General features: G+C 32.3%; 1 protein-coding gene across 1 annotated transcript in view; it reads left to right on the plus strand.

Annotated features, from left to right (window-relative positions):
* The first annotated feature begins 2911 nt into the window (after positions 1 to 2911).
* LOC143206677 (uncharacterized) overlaps positions 2912 to 19241 on the plus strand; it is a 209396-nt gene continuing 193066 nt past the window's right edge. Inside the window, exon 1 of the mRNA XM_076419334.1 lies at positions 2912 to 3011. Coding sequence (XP_076275449.1) covers positions 2946 to 3011 — 66 coding nt within the window. The 5' untranslated portion in view covers positions 2912 to 2945. The remainder of the gene's footprint in view (positions 3012 to 19241) is intronic.

A 19241-nucleotide genomic window follows, 5' to 3' on the forward strand; every position in this document is an offset into this window, starting at 1 on the left:
CAGTTTAGCGAACTAACAACCAGTAAAGTAAAAACATCCCCGAACAGATATGTCTTCTACAAAGCACTAAAGTTTCCAGAATCCTTATACCGAGTATTTTCCTTATTTTTATCTTTACACAAGCCATGACATTTCTGGAGCATGGCAATTTATTGCTACCTAAGTTTAGCTTTCAAAGGTAATACAAAAATAAATATATGTAACATAAGATGTTTATATTGCTTTTGGAAAATGAATTATGATATTTATCCCGCAGCTTCTTTGTTTTTGTTTTTGATAAATTAATATATAAATATATAATAGAACTGACAGTAACAATAATAGATATATATGGTTTTAGTATTTAGTTTAGTATATTTTAGCATATTCAGAGGTATATTGGAGGCTAATTTGACGAAATTTACTAAAAACTTATTTTTTGCCTCGCCTAGTATTTTATCCCAATTCATTTATTTTATCCAATAATTGTTCATTTCATCATTTATTATGTTGCGATAAAACTCATTCTACTATATATTATACATTTATATTCACTATACATTTAAATATCGAGATTTTATCTATATGGTCTCTATATATTAGAAGGGTAAAGTTTTACAATATAAATGTAAATCACGTGAAAATAAGGTAAAACCTTTTTACGTATAAGAAAAAACTTTGGGATTGATATATTTATTTTATATTCTATATATATATATATACACACACATATATATATATATATATATATATATATATATATATATATATATATATATATATATATATATATATACTGAATATAAAATATACTTTTTATGATTGACCGCCTTTATTTCTTTACAGTGCACTATGAATTAAATAATATTTATATATACACTCAACACATTCTTAGAAAATTGAATAAATGACAATATTACCATCACATGATTTCGTTTTTATTGACGATTTAACAGAAAATTCTTTTTTGCTTTATCAACTTTCTTCAAACTTATTTCTCCTTACATTTGTAATTTAGGGTAGATGATGTGGCTCGGCAATGGAGGTAAAACGAAATGAAACAGTGGTGTTTACATTATGTGGCCGTTATTTATTGGCAATATAAAAAAAATGTGAAAAATACAAATAGATAAAACGGATGGCAGCAGAGTTAACTGCTGAAGAGGCTTGGGTAGTCGATGGTGGCACGTCTAAACCAAACGAGGGTTGAGCACAGAATGACCAAAATACCCTTCAATAACATCCCAGATAAACGTCTCGGGGTACGCCAGCTATTCGTTGTCGGGTTCTAATTGGCGCTGCTGGCACCCCGCCCGTGTTCAACATCTGGGATTATATTTCTGAGTATTTTGTAGACCGTTATTCCACGATGTAAAATTCGACATGCCTCAAGGTCGCTACAATACTCCCCTGCCAGAATTTTACATAAAATTACTCCAAGCAACAAAAATACAAAAATGTATGAAAAAATATTAATTACAAAAAAAATGTACCAAACAAAATGTGTTGTGTGAAAAGGGCTTTGAAAAATATGGTAAATCCAAACGGTTGTAGTTGGTAAGGTCGCGATCCGGTACGGCTGTTGATATCTTCCGGCTCTACAGATACCGTTGGTTTGGCACTTGAATGTGGTCCATCGACGGCGCTGAGAACAAGCTATTTTTCGGACAGGGCTCCCGTAATCGACGCTGTGGGAGGATCGATTGTTCGACGACGTGGTAACTTATTTTCTTCGACGACGAGACGTTAGCAATTCTGGTACCTCGGCGAAGACATGACGAGTCTACGGTGACTGCAATCTGTACCTAGCTTCTGGAGCTGCTCTGTGACTAATCCGTAGTCACATACGTTACGGTAATTCAGAAATAACAAATAACGACGGTATCCGACCGAAGCTGCCGAAAGCCTTTCAAATCAAAATGTCTGCCATTATGACGCAGACAGCGAGCGAAGGAAGACATTATGATTTAAACATAGCGCCGAAAGAAATGTTTAGCCGAGACGCTGATGATTAAGCAGTGATGTAAAAATCTCTAAGAATTCAAAAGATTGTGAAAGAAGATTTTTGACAAAATATTAAAAAAAAAATTTATTGGAAATAATGAAATGAATAGGAATAAAATGAAAAGGAATATTGAAGGTAAAATCGAAAATGAATCGAATTAAAAAATATTTAAAATTTTGAAACAGAAAATATAACGGCCACGTAAAATACACCATGTTCCAAGTATCCTCCATTCACGAGTCCATACCCAATTTTATGAAAGATCACGTCGGGGTCACCACTTTAGGGTAGATGATGTGGCTCGGTGAATGGAGGTAAAACGAAATGAAACAGTGGTGTTTACATTATGTGACCGTTATTTATTGGCAATGTAAAAAAAATGTGAAAAATACAAATAGTTAAGAGTTACCTGTTGAAGAGGCTTGGGCAGTCGATGGTGGCATGTCTAAACCAAACGAGGGTTGAGCACAGAATGACCGAAATACCCTTCAATAACATCTCGGATAAACGTCTCGGGGTACGCCAGCTATTCGTTGTCGGGTTCTAATTGGCGCTGCTTGCACCCCGCCCGTGTTCAATATCTGGGATTATATTTCTGGGTATTTTGTAGACCGTTATTCCACAATGTAAAATTCGACATGCCTCAAGGTCGCTACAGTAATATACGTCTTAACCTGTTATTGAATTGATGTTTTGAATATTTGTATTGGACCGTGTAGCATATAACAGACTACGCCCTGTCTTTGGGTTTTTGCTTAAGTTTATAATTTTACATTACAATAGGTTTTTTACTTCATGATTACAATTAACACATTGAGCAAACTATTTCCAATTTTAATCAGTCACTCAATTTTATTTATTTGTATGTGTCGAGATTATTTTGAAGAATGTAATAAATTTCTATTTACAGGCATTGCTGCGAGGAGCCATAAGTCAACAGAGCGCTGTGATTCTAATTTGTATGGCAATGGATAGATACTATTGCATGCTACATCCGGGAAGATATCATAGGAGGTCCAGTAAAAAAGTAAGTTATTACCATTAAGAGTACATCCAAGTAATAACTCTGTTTTCTTTGTTCGTTTTAAAAGTTTTTGTTCGTTAATGTAAACGTTACGCGCGTTACAACCATTTTACGATGATATTAAAATAATAATACCCATAATAAGTGTTCAATCAGATTTTTTAATAATATTATTAAAATATAAATTTAGTAAAGATATTTGTGAACTAAAAAGTTAACAAGGAGCAGAGCCAAAACGATATACTACTGTAGGAATGTTCGTTGGGTCGGTCGGTCGGTCGAAATGTGTGGCTGCCGCTGCGATTATTTGTCAGAACACTCACTACTATATTTGGAAGGAATTTGCACGGTAACTAAAACACTGGTTGAATCAAAGTTGTTTATTTTAACTTATGATTGATACATGTGGTCGACGGGAGAATTGACAGGATATTACGTTAGGTAGAGGAAGTACGGTAGCGCTGTGGAAGTGGTACTGTTACTAGGGGACGGAGAAAAGAAAAGAGAACGAGACGCCGTCGTGATGGTCTTTTATCGCCTGGAACTGCATGGTACCAATCCACCGGCGTTGCCAACCTTTGTGCTTGTTGGTGGTGAATTCGTGGTGGCCTAAGGGTCGCGGAGGTCGCCACATAACTCCCCTCCTAGTGGAACTGCCGTGGAACGTACCTCTATGTGGTGCAGGTTCTAGAGTGCACCCGCAATCACGCAAACAAACGCCCGGGGACTGCTGATGAGATGGGGATACCAACCTGAGCGAGGAGTTTTACGGAATCAGCTGCCATCGGAGCAGGACGTCGTTCGTCTTGGGGCGTTTAGCTTTGTTTGAGGGTATCTGTAAATGTATTACGTGTCCCGTTTCGTGATGCGAGGGTGTTCATGTGTTGATATACATGGTGGGCTTCTGTGGTTTTCGTCCATCAGGCTAGTCTCGTGGGATGTCGTCGACCATGTGATTTTGATGGGTTCCGTTCCTCGTGCTATCCTTCCATGCACGTATCAAGCACCTGTCTAATGCCTTATGTTGAGTTGATTTACCTGTTAGGCACTTTAATCACGTCGGGGTCACCAATTGTAGGAATGTTGGTCGGGTCGGTCAGTCGGTTGAAATGTGTGGCTGCCGCTGCGATTATTTGTCAGAACACTCACTACTATTTTTGGAAGGAATTTGCATGGGAACTAAAAACACTGGTTGAATCAAAGTTGTTTATTATAACTTATGATTGATACATGCGGTCGACGGGAGAATTGACAGGATATTAGATTAGGTAGAGGAAGTACGGTAGCGCTGTGGAAGTGGTACTGTTACAAGGGGACGGAGAAAAGAAAAGAGAACGAGACGTCTTCGTGATGGTCTTTTAAAGCCTGGAACTGCATGGTACCAATCCACCGGCCTTGCCAACCTTTGTGCTTGCTGGTGGTGAATTCGTGGTGGCCTAAGGGTCGTGGAGGTCGCCACACTACTATTGAGCGTTCGTGTATCTTGTTTGTTTTGGATGTTTTTATGAATTGTTTAGAATTATTGGAATTATTTTTAAATATTATATAGCAATAACTATCCACTGATTATCGCCTGATGTGTACTGGAAATATATACACAGGCGTTCTATCAATCAAGCATTCCATTTAAGTAAAACATCATTAACATTTTGATGACAAATATATATTGTATATATAATCAGATTTTTCTATTCCTATAAATTGTAAGTTGGATCACGAACAGGCGTAATTGACCAATATCAGTTATTTTTTTTAAAATGATATTGAGTATTAAAATCTTTATTTAACCATTATGTTTAGTATATAGTATGGAGCTTCGAAAATGTTTTGTCGATATAAGCAGCGGTATTAGACTGAAGTAAATAATCTGGAAGTTCTGAAACTGAAGCTGCATAAAACCGACTAGTTTATAACGGGCTGCTAAAGCAGCTTCCGGATTATTTTAAGTACGAGTTAAACACACATTCAGGCTTTTGTGGTAGTTCAAGCTAAACTAAGTTTTGTTTTTAATTAATTGGTTTAGAATTTCGCGTAATGAAATTTCGCTAGGCTTTTATGCAGCGTTACTTTCTTTGATATTAAATCTCCCATATACTGTATATCTGGTTCTAAATTTTATTTTCCTGTGATTTGGCTTTACGTTGATACGTTGTTTTCATGTTTCTGAACCGATAGATATATTTATCTGGCTACGATTTTCGCAGTAATAAGGTTTCCTTTGTATTTTGTCAAATATTTCAATATGTTTGAAAATATTCTTGAATAGAGCAACACATTGTTAAGCTTCGTTGAATAATTTCTTTGGATGCTCATTGAGTAAACAATCTGTCTTTTTAACTTATCTTAAAATCATTGTTCTTAAATCAACATGTTCAAAATATAAATATCAGTCAACTTTCAAAAATAAAGTTTTCTAGCACTGTTTACAACGGAATACGTGCTGCGAAAACCGACTAACTTTTTGAAAATGTTCTCTTACGAGAAAGAATACTTTTATTTAATACTAAATGTACCCCATATGTATTGTAATGCAGTAGAAAACTATTAGAGTATTTACATTCTAAGTATACATAGAGTTTATCATGCGAGAAGCATGGATTTATAAAATATATTCAACATACTTGAAGTGATTATATATGAGCCTTGTTAATTAATAATCATTGAAATTTTGTTATTTAAAAGTTATGGTGCACATATTACAACTAGTTATTCTAGTACTGTCTAGTAACGTTTCCTCATTATTTTTTAAACTCTAGTTTTAAAGGACTTTTTTAATTTAAAGTTCATTTTTATTGAATGTCCAATCAATTACCGCTTCTTTCGTCCGTCTTAGCACCACTCCTTTTTTCCCATGTTTGGCGCTATTCAGTAATCGACACACGGATGGGAACCAAATATAAACGGTAATTTCATCTTCAATCTTCATTTTTTAAAAATATTTTTTGATTGTTCAGGATACTTTTTTACTTCGGTGTCAAAACCATCACTTTTAAACGTCGAAATTATAATTCACATATTTAAATAGATAGAGCATGATTTCTATAAGCTTCGCTCAGCATACATTCATTAGCTTTTCTCTTCAATTGAAGTAAAAACTAAAACTCTCCAGAAATGCAATTTATTCAGAACAAGTTCAGAAATATTGAAAGCACTGAAAAAAATTGTTGTTCACACTTCGACGAAATCAGTGAGATTAAAAGTGAGACTTCAACATATGCAAATAATAAAGGCAAAATACAAAATGATTTAATACATAACAGGTCAATTGAAATGTCCCTGGCCTGACACATAGATGACGCTACTAGAATTAAATCCATATGTTTTTTAGTTAGCTCTAACCTTCCAAAGATGCGCGTATAAATTTAACAGCTGTCGGATCATTAGTTTGTGAATTATAGCATTATGAGTGAAGCAATTTTTGTTATTGTGAATAAAATAGATAAAATTAAAAAAAAATAAGGATTGGTGTGCTACATTTAGACGTGGTGAAATGAGCACCGAAGACGGTGAACGCAATGGACACCCAAAAAAGATTGTTACCGACGAAAACATTAAAAAAATCAACAAAATGATTTTGAATGACCGTAAATTGAAATTGAATGAAATAGCAGACACTCTAAATATATCAACTGAACGTGTACATCATATCATTCACGAATATTTGGGTATGAGAAAGCTGCGTGCAAAGTGGGTGCCGCGCGAGCTCACTTTTGGCCAAAATCAACGACGAGTTGATTCGGAGTAGTGCTTGATGCAAGATGATCAAGCGTAATAAACCCGAGTTTTTGCGTCGATATGTGACAATGGAGGAAACATGGCTCCATCATTTCAATTCGAAGTCCAATCGACAATCATCCGAGTGAACTGCACACAGATGAATCTGCTCCAAAGCGTGGGAAAATGCAACAGTCGGCTGGAAAGGTTATGGCATTTGTATTTTGGGATGCGCATGGACTAATTTTCATTGAACACCTTGAAAAAGAAGGACCATCAACAGCGACTATTACGTAGTGTTATTGGGCCGTTTGAAAGACAAAATCGCCGAAAAACGGCTGCATTTGAAGAAAAAGAAAGTGCTGCTGCACCAAGACAATGCACCGTGTCACAAGTCAGTGAAAACGATGGGAAAAATCCATGAATTTGACTTCAAATTGCTTCCTTATCCACCGTGTTCTCCAGATCTGGCCTCCAGCGACTATTTCCTGTTTTCAGATCTCAAAAGAATGCTCGCTGGGAAGACATTTCCGTCGAATAAAGAGTTGATCCCCGAAACTGAGGTCTATTTTGAAGCAATGGACAAATCGTACTACAAAAATGGTATCGAAAAGTTGGAGGGTTGCTATAATCAGTGTATCACCCTTGAGAGGAATTATGTTGAATAAAAAAATTGTCTGAAAAATGTGTTTTACTATGGTAGGCTGTGGACTTTTCAATTAACCTATTATTAACACCATCTGTTGTAAATTCTTTAAAATTAATTTACAACATAACATTGATTGATGCACTGCCATTAGTACACTCAATATATATTTTTGTCTCTTCAACTTCCGGGTCCAATTGGGGTCTAACGAGCAGTTGTAGTAGTTCGACGTTCTTGAAATCTCATTTCTAATGTACCACGGGGCGCTGACAATGCTTCTACAATAAATATTTATAGTACAGTGTTTATTCGAATCATCATCCAAGCAATCATTACATTTTCTTGAACCTTCTACAACCACTTAAGTTTGGCGTCGTTGCAAATGCATATTAAAAAAGCATACTGCCAGGATTTATAATCCAATAAATATATCAGAATTATTTGGATGCCTAGTAGTATTATACAATTTTACACAATTTTTTAAAAATTCAACTTCGATGATATTGTTTACTATGTTTTCCACTGAAAATCTGGATTTCAAAGTCTATTTTTCAAAATCAAGTGAATTCAAAAATTGTTTCGGATAATTTACAACTTGGTTTAAACTTCATTGACGTATTGATAGACGTAGGAGTTTTGATTCCAGACCGCCATCTCTGTTTTTATATGCTAATAAAATACACTCACTGAAATGCTGATGATTTTTGCAAATATGTGCTATATTTTGAGTCATTTGATCTTAAAACAAAAGAAATTATAAAACAATACTGATGTATTATAAACAATAAACCTACTGATTGATATAAACAATGATGACAACTGATGACAGCAGAGCATAAAATAAAATGAAATAATTTTGTAAAATGTATGAATCAATTCCGAGTTTGCTCAATAAAATTTATCTCTCAACATGTACAACAAGTTTATCTATAAAAAAAAACTAAACGGTTAATATAGTTTGATAAAAACTGAAATGTTTCTAACAAATTTGAACCATAACTAAATCCAATTTTTGTTGGGTGGATCCGATATAATATTATATATACAAACCACTCTATTCTGCGTAATGACTATTAATTACGAGTTTGGCGAAACTGTATTAAAGTTAATGATGGGGCCGTAACACCTAATATCAAAATTAAAACTGATATTAATTTACTGTAAAATAATGGTTCATATTTTACGCAAAATAATTAAAACTTTTGGGGTAAAAATGACGTGAAAACAAAATAATCATTTATAAGATAATTATAACACTTTTCGAACTAATTTGTTTTAATGTATAGAAATATCTTTTATCGTTTGAAGATAATTTGTACCTATTATCTTTATATTAAGCAAATATAATATAATCATACTTTGAAAATAATATAGTAAACGACATGAAACCAAAATAATCATTAATAAGATAATCATAACACTTTTGAAACTAATTAGACTTAATGCAGAGGTATATATTTGATCCCTTAAATACCATACAACATAGATATTTACCTAGTAGGCAGAAAATGAGAAAGATCGGACTGTCTACTTTACTCGTCTACAATTCGTTCCAGAATCTGCTGCTTTATAGAACTCCCTTTATAGTTTAAACTGGCATCAATAGAAGATTGTGAAAATGACTTAGTTCAGCTTTTCGCCCTAAAATCTTGTTTTCTGCGGTGATGGTATTATAGTATTGCCAGAAAAATTACAAATCGTCATCAGAACTCTACATATGTCACAGTTAGTGTGATATATAGTGTAGTCACAGTTAGTGTGATCATATAATTGGTGACTAGTGATAAAATCGTATTAATTATTGATAGTAGCTAGGCGAAATTATGGTTTGATCCACATCGAGCAGCTCACATTTCTTTCCAAGAATTGAATCTTCTTCGCATCTTAATAGTAATCCATTTTTCATTATCAGCGGTTCTCGAATGAAAACACTACCAATTAGACTTTTTTTAATGTTAATTCATGTTACACTTAACTGCCTTCCTCTCTTCCCGACTTCGACCCTATTAGGATTTATCGATTCACATTTGTCAACTTTATTTTTCCTTTGAGCTTTCATCACTTATTTAATCACTCATAACCAGAGTTGTTTTTTTGAGTCATCATCTCATCTTAAGTTTTTATTAATTTATTTATTAATTTCGATTTATGAAAAAGTGTATAGTGTGTCTATGTGTGTTCATGTGAACTATGACATCGCTGTCTGTTTCCTTTTTGCTTTGATTTGTAATATTGTTTTCCAAACGTCCCTTGCAAATCATATTAATCTAAATGAAATAGCATATTTGTGCTCAACGTCTTGCAATCTTATGACATCTTAACTGAATATCTCCTTTTCCAAGACAATATCATGTATATTATGCCTAAATAATATCTTGCAGGTCGATAATCAAATATTGAGAGAAGCCTGGAGAGCTAACAGCACCAATTTTTTTGACCAAGGTAATTAACTCTTTTTGTTTAAGGAATTAACAAAAGAAAAAAGGGGAAAAAATTAAAAATTAGGTAAGGGATGTTAAATTAAATGGTACTTCTTCTTTAAACCGATTGCAACCTTCCTAATAATCTGAAACAAAAAAAAGATTTTGAATCTTGACAACTGCTACTATCGTTTAAAGGTCAGACAATCTTTTTTCTCCAAATTGCAGGTGTTCGAAAAAACCGAGATATTTTTTATCATTTTCAAATTTCAAATAAGAATAGTAAAAAACAAATTTTGCTACAATTGATGAATATGTAGAGAAATACCTATTTTCCAATTGATCAGTTGAAGAAGTCTTCAGATATCATATTAACTAACCGTCTCGAAAAATATAGTAAAAAAAAAATTAAAAATTCCTCTTAAGAACATATTGTTCAAAATGTATAGGCTAGAATACCTCTTTGGAGGATTCATTTCAATTAAATATGTAAATAGTACATATATATTTCATGTTTATTAATAATTTATTAATTAACTAATATAGCACCAACATAACGTCTTGACCAAAATTTTAATTACTCCACTATATCTAATGGTATTTTAGGGCAAATGATGTGGCTCGGTGAATGGAGGTAAATCGAAATGAAACAGTGGTGTTTACATAATGTGACCGTTATTTATTGGCAAAATAAAAAATGTGAAAATACAAATAAATAAAACGGATGGCAGCGGAGTTACCTGAAGACGAGGCTTGGGCAGTCGATGGTGGCACGTCTAAACCAAACGAGGGTTGAGCATTGAATGACCGAAATACCCTTCAATAATATCCCAGATAAACGTGTCGGGGTTGCCGCCAGCTATTCGTTGTCGGGTGCCAGTTGGCACCCCGCCCGTGTTCAACATCTGGGATTATATTTCTGGGTATTTTGTAGACCGTTATTCCACGATGTAAAATTCGACATGCTCAAGGTCGCTACAGTATACTAGTTGAAATTAGAATGCATAAAATTTAATTTTGGAATTACCATGGCTTCAAATATTACTCCAAACATTTAAAAATATGGTATGCTGTATTAAAATGTTTTGTAATTTGAAAATATTAAAAAGTATTTATACTTTGTAAAAAACTTACAGTAGCAACAGTATCTTATACTAAAACCTCCAAAATACATTTTTGTATCTAATTAGATTAAAAGTTACTTAATAATCATTATAAAAACGAATAATTTATTTTTTTTACTTTGTCTTCTCCCAAAATCATTTTTCTGGTTTGTGGTCTTTTAATAAACCTCATTATTTTTAAACTCGTCTAAAATATCCGTAACGAAGGGAAAAGGTCATAACTTTGAAATTTTGCTTAATTTTAGAATTTACCCATCAAAATATTTCTTGATCCTCAAAAAAATAATAACTGATTCGTAACAAGAGAAAAAATGCTAACTTGGGGAAAATTTATTTACTTAATATTTTAGATTTATTCATATACATTATCTACAAATACAAAAAATACTTCAGATATATTGAAAACAATCAAATTTACATCTAAAACGCTAATATAATAGTAATTATTATTATCATTTTATACGGGTTTTACATATTTTATTTTATTTACAAATTTGTTTCCTCAAACTACTATTGGTTAATGGGTACAATTGTAGTCATAGGGCAATATATATCTTCTTTATCTATCAAACATTTTAATAAGCCATGATTTAATTGCAGCCTTTAAATAATTATTTTAAGAAATTCGAAGAATGAACAAAAACACCTACATTATTATACCTACATTATTTAAATTAAATTAATTTTAAGAATTTAAATATTGCTCGTTTTTTTATACTCGTGTGCAAAACAAATTTTGAAATTTTATTGCTCGTTTACTTATGGGACTTTCTTTCGTTGGATGAAACCAAATATTTCATAAAATTATCAAAAATAAAAGTGACTATAATTAACTACTATAAAATAATACGTAACTGATTAAAAAAGTCTAGATGAGAAATTAATATCTCAATGTTTTAACCCGTCCGAATGAAAAATTATTTTGAGTTCTGTCTTATGGCAAGACAAGTATGGTAAGCAACCAATAAGTAACCATTTTCTTCTAAGCTGTTAAGTTTATTAAACATATGTGCATAATCGCACGCATAGGGATTTATTATTTTTTATATTGTAGTAAAATTATTAATTATATTTAAGATTTGGTTACATTCTCTACATACTTACTTAAAAATATTCTAAAGATAGCACAGTTGGCGCAGTGGTCGAAAAGATATAATGGCCCTCTCATTGATGCGATAGTCGGGAGTTCGAATCCCGCAGCGGCATGGATGCAAATTTAGATTTCTATTGGTTTATAATTGTTAACTAAAAGACAAGAATATAAAATGCGACAAGAAAAATGATCACAGCTACGAGAGAAACCAGGCTGAGTTAGACCGAATATTTTCTGAGATGGCCTGGATTTGGACGGTGGATCAAAGCCCACGTTAGGCAAGTAGGTTTATTCCAGATAAACACTGAACGAAACTAAAGTTGTAGACAGAACACAAAGAGTATATTCAAAGGGACTGCAGCAAGGAGTAACAACTAAATGATATGGGACAGTGTGTTTAACAGGGTATGTTCAATGAAAGTAATGACTTGGTAAAATTATTAGGATAGATAATTTTAGGGGGTAGAAAGGCATGCTGTAGAGCTTGGAAGCATTTGAAATTCCAGGTATTCACTGAGGTGTCTTATATTTTTGAAAGAAGCGTGTTAGTAATTATGTAGATATAGTCAATTCAAAACAGCAATGAACCCACGTTATCTAAATTGATGACGCCAAAACGTCACAATGTTGCTGCGTCAACTCTGAGTTTTAGTATATTTTGATTTTGATATATAACAAAAATATAATCTAAATAAAATAATGATACAAAAATCTTGTCTAATATAATTTATTTACATTATCTAATTAACGTTATAGTACATCTACTGCATATATTATCGAAGAAGTTAAAACTATAATTGATTATACAGACACAATAATTTATAGGTTAGAGTTGTTTTACTATATTTACATTAAACTTTTTTCCTCACTAGCCCAAAGGCCAACCTAGTTAACAATTGCATATCTAAGTAATGTATATTGCTTTCATTATGAAGCATATTTGCCTTTTACGCTTAGTTCTTACTCTCTTCAATGCAATTTTTCCTTATAGAGTCATTTTTATATTACTATATTTCTCCTTAGTTTAACTGCACTCTTACATCTTTCTTGGTAAACCTAGATTTAACCACTGCATTCTTCTTAATGCATTTGCCATATCTACAAAACACTTAGTATTATTTCTCACCTTATACATTTTAACCAAACGTTCATGTATATTCTGAGCAATAACATACATGCATATAAAGCTCTCACACTCTATAATACAATTTCCTACAGTTAGAGTTTATTAATTCTATACTGACCTTTAGTTGTTTTCTGTTTCATTGTCGTGTCTTGGTAAATATCAGCATTGAATAATAAACCAACATTCATAAATTTTTATGCAACCACTGAAACATTTAGAGTCACTATTCAAGCGAATATACAGCTGCAAATTTACAGTCTATCAAAAATTGTGTCTGATCGAGCTTATCCGAACCGAAGGTGTTATGACTACAATGCTTCTTTCCATAGATCCAGATAATTCTGGTTTCAATATCCTTCTCGACCTGAATGTCTATCATAATAATTCTTTACAATACCACATATCAACACAATTGGATTAAATATTCAGTTATAGTGAGGAAGACTAATACTCTGTGGCCATAAAGTTCAGCAATCTTATCTACCATGTATCTTTTCCCAGACTTATTTCTAAACAAATAATTGCAACTTTTGCTGATGCACTTGTTGGGATATTCTCCACTAGTGTACTATGCTACAGTACATTGTCCATAACAATAACTGATGGTTCCTCCAAATTCTTTTAAACCTGATTTTCAAACCACTGCGAAAACAAGTTATGGTTCATCCATGGTAGTCACCCTTGAACTTAGAGGAAAACACTAATTCTGCACCAGGAATAAAACAATTCCTGCTTCCAGCATGAAGAACTCTATGTCTGCAATTAATTATTAATAAAGGTTATGACTAACAAAACTTAATCGATAGTTAGTCCAACGTTTACCTTTTTCCATGAACTTTAACATTCTTAATTATCCATGTCTCATCTAAATATACAAATTGATATAATATCTTTATATATAAATTGTATTCTTTTAAAAGCAATGTCTGGAATTTCCATTAAAGCCCTTCGTGTGTTATCTTTACACCACTTAAATCCTACATTACAACAAGCTGATCTTGATTCGCCACCCGTTTCGCATAAAGACGATTTCTTTTTGGCGAATTTAAGTTTATATTGTTCTAAAATAGCATTCTATCTCTTTTTAAATAGAATAAAATGAGAAGGAAAATATTGTCTGAATGTAAAACGAATTTACAACTTTCGACAGGCACATATTGAAGACGTAAGTTCACTGCTGTTTTGAATAGGCTATAGTACTTACTAAATACATGTAGTTTATACGAAACTATGTATTGCTTGGCATGGCATGCAATCCAACCAAGGCTCCTAAGGAAATATTCGAACGGCCACAATACAATCACTGATAATGAGCCCTGAAACCATGCTTTAGATATTTAAATATTTGAATCTTTAAGACATTTCTGATGAAATTGCCGTAACGTTTTATTAAAGGCATAATTTTATGACTAAAGTATATATATATATATATATATATATATATATATATATATATATAGTGTTATCACATTATTTAACGTACTCTTACTGTCACAAAATACCCGTCATTCTCAGAATATAATCTGGAAATAGGTCTTAGACTAAACCTCATTTAAGAAACCCGTCATACTCAAAATATTATCTAGAAAATAAGTTATAAGCTACGCGTCATTTAAGAATTTAAACATTTAAATAGGAGGAAGTTATTAAAAATCACAATGTAATTATTATTAAAAGTAAATATTTTCATATCATGTATATTATATAATGCCTGAGAAAAACCTTGTCTCTCGGAACTATAACTATTTTAAATAAATTTTCATAAAATTAATCCAGTACCTGAAACAAATATTAAAATAAAAGAATAATTTTATCAAATCAATACAGCATTTTTTTCGTTCTCGTTTTACCAACTATGGGTTTATCTGGACTGGGAATAAAGTTTAACGTGGGCTCCGAACCACGGTCCTCAGCACTAAGCCTACCGACTGGCGAGTGACCAACTTTAGAAATCATCCCAGAGGACATCCGGTCTTACTCACAGCCTGGTTACTGGCGTAACTGGGATCATTTTCCTTGTCGCATTTTACACTCTTGCCTAGAACATTCACAAATTTTAAACAATCACAAACATAAATTTATGACCGTGCCCCAGCAGGATTTGAACCCGCGACTATCGCAACAATAGGAGGACCGTCCCATCGCCTTTACCACTGCGCCACCAAGCAGGCTTCAATACAGCATTGTCAGGTATTTTCAGATTAAAAAAAATTAATAAGGGTAAAATTTTGTTTATCTTAAAATAAACATTTATTAAACTTAAAACAGTTTATGTTTATTTCGACTTGTTATATACAACGTGTCACTTCAATTAGAATGTTTCTGTAATTAAAGTTTTTCAATTTACACTTCTCTAATTTCGGAACTTCTACGCCGAGAACTTTTCCAAAAGAACAAGGAGCAGGCGAAGGAAAAATTAATCTGAACAAACTGAAACTTCCTATATGACCTTATTTATACTAGGACGCAATAAAGGTCAGACAATAATTGATCTTAGGATACATTTTATGACAGAATGGGGTCTTTAATTGAACGAAGATGTTTTACTTGACTGGACGTTTAATTGGCTGTTAGTTGGAAGTTACCGCAAGCGATAAAGGGAGATGGAGTGTCAGGGAGGTGATAAGAACATGGCCATACTAAAATGGAAGGGTAGTGACATTGACTTAATAAAAATTACAATTGGTTATATTAAATTAATGAAAAAATTATAGACTAAAATAAATGATTATTTTTTTAATGGCTCTTAATAAAAATTGTCTAAATAATTCATCTCAAAACACACTCCTTCCTTTTATATCCATCATTTTTGAAATAACAAAATTTGTATCAGCAAAAACCACTATAACTTGTAATCGTTGAAAAAAGAGTTTCAAAATTCTAATCTTTTCCATATTGAAAGGCCGTAGTTTGTCTTAAGGCTTCTATAATTTGTATGTGTACGTGTGTAAGCCTAAGAATTATAATGGGGTGATTGGATTGTTAATATATTGGTCCATTTCAACTATCAAATGAAACCATTGACTTGACAAGTGTGTGAGGGGTTCCTCAAGCATTTCTTCTAGTTGTATTAAGCACGTAGATCTTGTTGAATTTTGTGGACGCTGACTATTATTATTATGTTGGATAATTCACGGGAGCAGAAGCACTATTATTTTTTACCTGTACTTATTTAGCCTTATATTTTAGATGGTCCATGGAAGAATGGGCGATATTATAGTTTAAGGATAAGCTTAATAGTGTTCGGAAAGATAAAACGTAGGCTGTGGAAGGATTGTTGTTCGGATGTTCTTTACGCTTTTGAACTCTCCCTGACTTTACCCAAACCATTGGGCAATGCCAACTGGTGGTTTTTCGCTGATGTATGTACGGTAGCCCATGGGTTCATAGCGATCAATCGCTACAGATTTATCACCAATTGTTCTATGTATATATCAGGTTGGAAACTTACTGAGTGTTAGTTAATATATATCTCGTGTCGTGCTTCAATATGTTTGAAATTTGAAATTAGAAAATTCGGCATGGTTCGGCGAATATTTCTCTTTGATGGGCGGTGATCCAAATCAACTAGTGGCGCCTCTCGGAAAGTTTCTTCCTCCAAAAATAATTTGACGGTTTTCATCGTTTGGTAAGGAGGGCGCGTACTCTTTTGTTTATAAGCATACTTTACGTTGCAATGCCATGCCAAAAAAATGTCTTGTAAAAGATTTTTCTACGGTATGTGTCGTGTTATTTTCCTAAAAAACAATGTTTATTTCTAAAAGCGTATATAAAAGATTTCAAACATTTACACTTCTGTAATTATTACAAAATAATCGAAAATATTTAGTCTCAAGAGAAAATAATGTATATGTGGAAATTTCGCTATGAGTTAGAATTAAGAATATTACTTTTATTTTGTGGCACGAAATGTATGAATTGAATCATCAGGCAATTCATCCGTCAATGATAGAGATCAGAATACATAAACATAAACAGGTATGAATTTATGTTTACTGCATGGTGGATGATTAATTCTAGAAATTGTATTACTATTTTGAAGGTGAAATACTTAACTGTGTTTAAATTATATCAGACACAACGGCTAAGGAGTAGGACAAAAAAAGGTTACCAGTACAAGATGATTTGGATGCAAGAGCCACTGTCCTTATAAGAGAATATTATGCTAGTATATTTTCAAATAATAAAGTAAAAAATAAACTAGGTAGCAAGCACATTTGAGACATATCTTGGAAAAAATGAAGGAGTAACACCTTGAAACAGCAACGACACATCTGCTATCTAAAGAATAACATAGGTAAGTGACTCTTTTTTAAAATTACTGTATTTCATGAGTTTTACTTTATAGATTAGGTCGAGAACAAAGTAGTATTATTAGAAAGAAGCGAGAACCCGATTGTTGAGTATAGTGCGATTAATGGGTGATTACATGTACATGTTAATGTGTTTGTCACATTTTAAAATGTTTGCATAGTTCTATGAATTAAATAAAATTAGTAGTAATATGACATTATTGAATTTTTTATTTGCTATTCAATAAATGTAATTTACTTCAATGAAATATAAGAAAAACAACTCATATTTTTTAATTACCACTTGTACAATAGAAATTAACGTAAAATATTATTTCAGATTTCATAACAAGGTTCTTGCAAGTAAAATATAAATGTTTTAATTTTTCATGTTTTTTTACCGCAAACATAAATTTACGACCAGGCCCCAACAGGATTCAAACCCGCGGCTAACGCAACAGTAGGAGGACCGTCCCATCGCATTTACCACTGCGCCACCAAGCCGGCAAACTTCAAGTTTTGTTATAATCTTAATATTTATCAAAAAGACCTTTTTGGTGATTAAGCGAAAAAAGGTCTTCATTTATGAATAGTTGAAATCCCTACCCTTCAAAGTGGACTAATATTTTCATAGTAAACGTCCGTGGCCGTACAGTTTTTTTTAATCTGCCCTTTAGCAATTTCCAAGCTCGTTCATATCGAAAACTTTTCTAAAATCTGGAAGAAATTAATCTGGCCCAAGTTAAACTTGAATGATTCTCTCTTTATAACAGACCGTAATAAAGAATTAATAAAAACTTACTTGAAAATAAAGTTTACGATAGAATGGGAAGTTGGATAAAAATATTTTGATTGGCGGTATTTTTAACTAGTGGTTAGGTTTCTACAACTAACAAGGTACCGATTATTCTAAATCAAAGAAAACCACAGAGATAAGAATATTAAGTTATTGAAATTCAATAAAATTATTAACTATAACTTATTATTTACTTATAATTTATTTATTATTATGATTTGCAATTTAATTTGTACATCAAAGTTCATCCGTTTACTTTATGGCAAGTATAAAATGTAATATCTTAGTATCGTTTTGAAAGATATTGTTAGCGCTTTAAGAGCAAATATTAATCATCATAGAAATAGCGAGTATTAAACATTGTTTTTCAAACATCAGTTTTGAGGACCTCAACAGGATGTAAAGAAAGCCCTGGAATACAAAATAAAAATATCATCCGAATTTAATCTGAAAAAAAAAGAAAAATCCAAGCAACCTAAAATAGCTTATATGGCTCAATTATTGGTACTTGATTTCACTCATAATTTAATGATGATTATTCCTGTTTTATGACATTCTGTATGATACATTTGAGTAATACTTTAGAATTGATGAAAAAATATTTGTGGCATGGCAATATACTTTATCGATAACAGCCATGTCAAATTGTGTCACAAAACGTGTCCGAAGTATCCGTATTTTTATTAGCGAAAATAGTAATAATAAAAAAATCATATTACACATGTTATATATACATATATATTGAAAAGCAGTGAACAGAACTCCTTCCCAGTGAATACCCGCTGGAAGCTCATATAAATTTCACAAATTAGTTTGTACTTAGACACAGCTAAATGAAGAAGTTGTATAATTTTTTGGGACATAAATAAAGCAGAATAAAATATTCTTAACAAAAATATTGAACCAATTTCAAAAAACAAATAAGGAACACGAAAAAATAATTAAACTTGGATTTTTAACACAAAAAAACATTTTCAAATAAAATATGTACCTAATAATCGTTGTATATACTAAATAAAAAT

Source organism: Rhynchophorus ferrugineus, unplaced genomic scaffold (genome assembly GCF_030347505.1).
Source record: "Rhynchophorus ferrugineus isolate W39M unplaced genomic scaffold, kcgeb_rfMv2 rfM1, whole genome shotgun sequence".
NCBI classification, from domain to species: domain Eukaryota; kingdom Metazoa; phylum Arthropoda; class Insecta; order Coleoptera; family Curculionidae; genus Rhynchophorus; species Rhynchophorus ferrugineus.